This window comes from Cynara cardunculus, assembly GCF_001531365.2.
Source record: "Cynara cardunculus var. scolymus isolate 2C chromosome LG 5, CcrdV1, whole genome shotgun sequence".
Lineage (NCBI taxonomy): Eukaryota > Viridiplantae > Streptophyta > Magnoliopsida > Asterales > Asteraceae > Cynara > Cynara cardunculus.
The window spans coordinates 9,566,079-9,570,644 of NC_037532.1; the positions used below are offsets into that span (position 1 = coordinate 9,566,079).

Consider the following 4,566-nt stretch of genomic DNA (forward strand, 5'->3'; position numbering starts at 1 on the left):
TAAATTAAATTCATTTCGGTTTTAGGTTTATAGAAAATGTATGAGATTTAAACATGTATCGTCTTTCACATAATTAATTTAGAATAACTTACATAAATGGAAAGAAAAATCCCCGCTTCCCCGGGAATGTGATTATATTCCCCGACGAAGATGATAACGGAGATAAGGATAGAGATAAGTAATCGGGGACAGGGATAAAGATTGAGGTCCCCACCCCATTCGCATGGCTATCCACAACCACCATCCATCTCCATTACCAGTAGTACCGTCGGCCACCTCCACCTCCACCATAACTAACACCACCTTCACCAATTAATAAAAATCTTTCAAACCGAATAAAACATAATTTCTTCTTTATACAAATCGACTTTTTTCAAACTACCATTAATTATATCAAAAATTTCATTCAAATTTGATACTGTTATATATATGTATATATATATTATATATATATATGAAAATTGTATAAAAATGTTTATAAATTAAATTATTATTTTATTTGTATTAATTATAATTATTATATAATATATAAAATCATCAAATAACTTTTGATAATAATGTGTCTCGCTCTGTCGTGTTAAGTCTTAATCGTACTAAACATCAGATATACACTTGTTCTTTTCCATTCAATCCTGTATAAACTTATCTTCCAGTCCTGTTCAATTATTTCTATGTACCAAATGCTACTTACTCTTGGGAATTCCAAACTTAACAATAACTTAAAAATAAAAATAAAACTCAGTCCACTTGTTGACAAAATCTGAAATCCGACAAGCACTCATCAGTCTCAAAGATGGAGGCCGCCCCACGTCATATATAACACTTTCCTCACCTAAAACCCTTTTTCATTTCCCTCTCTCTCATCGTGCCCTTCGTTTCTCTCTCTAATCGTATGCATTGTGTTCATGTTGTTATGCTTGAATCCTACCCACAGATATGGAGGCAAATGAATTCGAGCTTTTTGCATCTATTTCTCTCTGAATCTTGCAGTTGATTCCTCTTAATTTTGCTGGTACGTTTTTTGTTTTTTTTTCCCTCTGGAACTTCAATTTTTTGAGTTTCAGTGGCGCCAGAGAGATGAAATTAATGTTTGATACTCCTTGGGTTCGAAATGATTTTGTGTTTTCGATTTGATCTTCATTTTTAGGCGAATTGCTTCATCTAATTTGTACAAAAGCTCAAAGAACAGCAGAATGCAACCTTAAATCACTATTTAGAGATTTTTATCATTTGGGATCTTTAATATTGCAGGAAAATTAGTCTTAGAGAAATGTTTAACTTAGAATCTTCATTTTTTTTTGGGTACAACTGAAATTGATTTAACTGGTTCTATATGAGAAGGAGAGTAGGAGAAGGGGGAGCTACTTCTAGATCTTTCTTCACTAATAACTGCTTCATAATTCGTTGCTGCAGGTTTGCCTGTTCATTTTTAATTCTTAAAGTTCGTCTTGAAGTTTGATCTTGTCTGAGGTATATGCTTCTAGAGAAACATCGTTGAGGTGAAAAGGGCATCATCCTCTTGGGATTGTTGTTTTTAATTTGAGGCTTCTAAGATCGATTTGTTTTCTGCGAATCCTAGTGTAATTAATGGAAGGGCCTTCAAGCAAGCTCCAAATAGAATTGATTGCTTCTTTTGTTGACATATGAAACAGAAAGTTTGATACTGCTTCTTGGTGGTAATTTCAGAATTAGATTCATAAGATAGAGAGCATAGGTCGTTTATTAGATATGCGTTGTCTCTTAATGGTTTCCTCAGGGCCACCAATAAAAAAACGGTCTGGTTTGCGGATTAAACAGGCTGGGCGAGGTTCATATCGTGGTAGTTAGTCTGTATTTGTAGTTTTAGATTCTTTCGATCCAAGTTAATCTTTGCTGTACTGGGTGAGTTTTTATATTGAAGAAATAAGATGGGGACTACACCTTTAAGGAGGTTCCTACAGAGTCTTTGCGATAATTCGTGCTGGAATTATGCTGTATTTTGGAAGCTTCAGCAACAAAGCCAAATGTATGTCCTGCTTTTCCTCTTTCGTAGCTAATAGCTTATACTTTCATTTACTGATGTATCTGCAATTTCTTTTGGTGGCGTGTTCTTAGACAACAGCATGATTAAATAACTATTTCATTATCTTTTGTGAATTTACTGGTTCACACACATATATACATACATACCCTGCCCCCTACATATATATACCCGTACACATATAACGACATTCATTAGTGATCTTTTCATAGATTTTCGATCATTTCACACACAAAATCTCAGGAAATTTGTGGGGTATAAATTTGTGTTTTGATATACATATGTGGGCATGCATATTTGTGTATGCATGTGTATATGGATACGTATGTTTATGTATGCGTGTGTGATTACGTATGTGTGTATATTTATAGCTTCACAAATTTGTCAACGGAGGAGAGATGGTGAATGGAAGAAAAATGGAAGAAGAGGGATAGGCGAGGGAGAGAAATGCGAGTGGGGAGAGAGAGAGAGAGAGTTTATTGGTTGTGTTTTTAGTTTAAATTTTAATGTCACTAATAAGAGCTTTTGACTTAAAAAAGAAAAACATATCTTCATTTCATGGCAGGTGAGGGTTGCATAACTAATTTATAGAAACTTTTTGGTGGCTGTTAAAGCTAGGGACTTGATTCGGGAATTATAGTCGCAACAGGGATTCTGGTGCAATTTTTTCTTAGGGACCAAAAGTGAAGGCTGCCAACTACTCTGGGGATCATTTCTGTGATTTTCTTATTGTATTATTCTATTACCCAACTTGGCCCATCATGTATGGTATTTTTTCCCTTGTATGAACCATTTTTCTCATTTGTGATAGAAAATATATCTTATTATTTAGGTTCATGGAGCACTTTAGCTGTGGCATAACTGCATGCTTTTTTATCTCTTTGATCCCAATGTGTTAAACGTTCCCTCTTAAGATTGATGAGTGAGGAAAGTGCACATATAGGTAATCTATTTTATGTATTTCATTAAGAAGAAATGAATATGAATATTTATTACTAGTAGGTAACTGGGGTCATGCTTGCTTTAATCGACTTAATGATATTGATGGCTTATTGGCTAAGCCATTAAGCAGTGTATATTTTTGGCTTGGTTGTTAAACAATGGTTGGAAATGGTGATTGGATAAGCCACTGCATACATGTTGTCTACGATAAACCATCTTATTCCAGACAGGTCCTAAAGGAGGAAAAAAGAACAAACAGCCCCCAACTTAGGAAACTAATGCAGGAAGGCGTTGTCCCTGCGACTTGGTCCCTCCAACTGAGGTCTTCTCGCCYGCTGCCAGGAAGATTCGATCCCAATGACCGCCTCGCAAGACCTCTGTACTTTTATAAGAGATAAACCCCATTTATCTAGTTTTAGCTAAGTAAAAAGAATATATATACTAACCTTATCTTTTGTTGTTTTGCTCTAATTAAAAATTGTTTGACCACAACCACCATTCAGGTCCTCGTAACTTTTTATTTGAAAAGCTATACATGTCCTTCATAATGATCAGCGAGTTCTATCATTATGTTTTTCATATTATGTACATATTATGTACACTATCTTTTATGTCAATATATAATAGAATATTCGTCTTCAATTTTAGGCTTTTGATGTGGGAAGATGGATACTTTGGCACCTCCAAAGGTCAAGATTCCATGGGAAACATGTTTGCTGAGACTAACTTCAGCGGCTTAGAAGAAACAACCTCATTTAACACATATAATGGAACATTGGGTGGAGATGCAGTCGAACTAGCAGTGGCTTATATGTCAACCTTTCAGTATGCATTGGGTGATGGGTAAAGCCTTTACTTTGCCCATGTTTTTTGTGTGTGATGGTTGTTTGCTGCAGTAGCCCAGAACATTATATGTATGTGAACATGTTAAAAGCAACAAATTTTGGAGATAACTACACCTTTTGGTTGTCAAAATCAGTGCGAATTCCATTTGCAAACCAAAATCATATCAAGATTGGCAGCAGATCTTTAATCATATTAGAAATTGCATAAGATTTATCGTAGATTCCTTGCCTAATGCCATATTCGTGGATTTGTGTGTAGATTTTGTTGATTCAGAAACTCATTTAAATTCAAATGAATGTGTTCTTTTTGTTGGTATTTGATGTTGTAATAAAGAACAAATAGGACAAAAGAAAATATTCTCTTGATTACTAGAAGCATATTTTGGTGTTATATTTCATGTTTTATGGTTAGACAGATTATATAAGTTGGCAGAGAAAACATCAAACTGAAACGAGTCATGAGATCTGTGCGTACTGATTCTTCATTCGATTCACGAATTGACAACTATGGTCATACTTGATTACAAAATCTCTGGAAACTTTTCAATCATGTGATTGGTATCAAAGAAATGAAAAGTTACTTGCTACGTTTCTCTAGAACTTCATAATAGATGGAAAATCATGGGATGTGTTCCCACACCATGAGACACTAAAGGCCTGTTTGTTAGCTGCTTAATGAGCTTAATGAGACTCATGGCTTATTCGGTCAGCAATAAATGACTGTTTGGTAGTGGCTTATTTAGTAAGCTTCTTAGGGGG

At 34.9% G+C, this 4,566-nt stretch overlaps 1 protein-coding gene across 5 annotated transcripts in view; it reads left to right on the forward strand.

Moving 5' to 3' along the window:
- The first annotated feature begins 868 nt into the window (after positions 1-868).
- LOC112512354 (transcription factor LHW-like) overlaps positions 869-4,566 on the forward strand; it is a 9,638-nt gene continuing 5,940 nt past the window's right edge. For 2 of the 5 annotated variants that reach the window (XM_025118264.1, XM_025118267.1), the window contains exons 1-3: positions 869-1,012; positions 1,414-2,005; positions 3,611-3,805. In XM_025118264.1, the coding sequence (XP_024974032.1) occupies positions 1,908-2,005; positions 3,611-3,805 (293 nt within the window). In that variant the 5' untranslated portion in view covers positions 869-1,012; positions 1,414-1,907. Of the gene's footprint in view, positions 1,013-1,039; positions 2,006-3,610; positions 3,806-4,566 lie in introns of those variants that run through there. The other 3 variants (XM_025118266.1, XM_025118269.1, XM_025118265.1) reach the window with 3 other exon arrangements.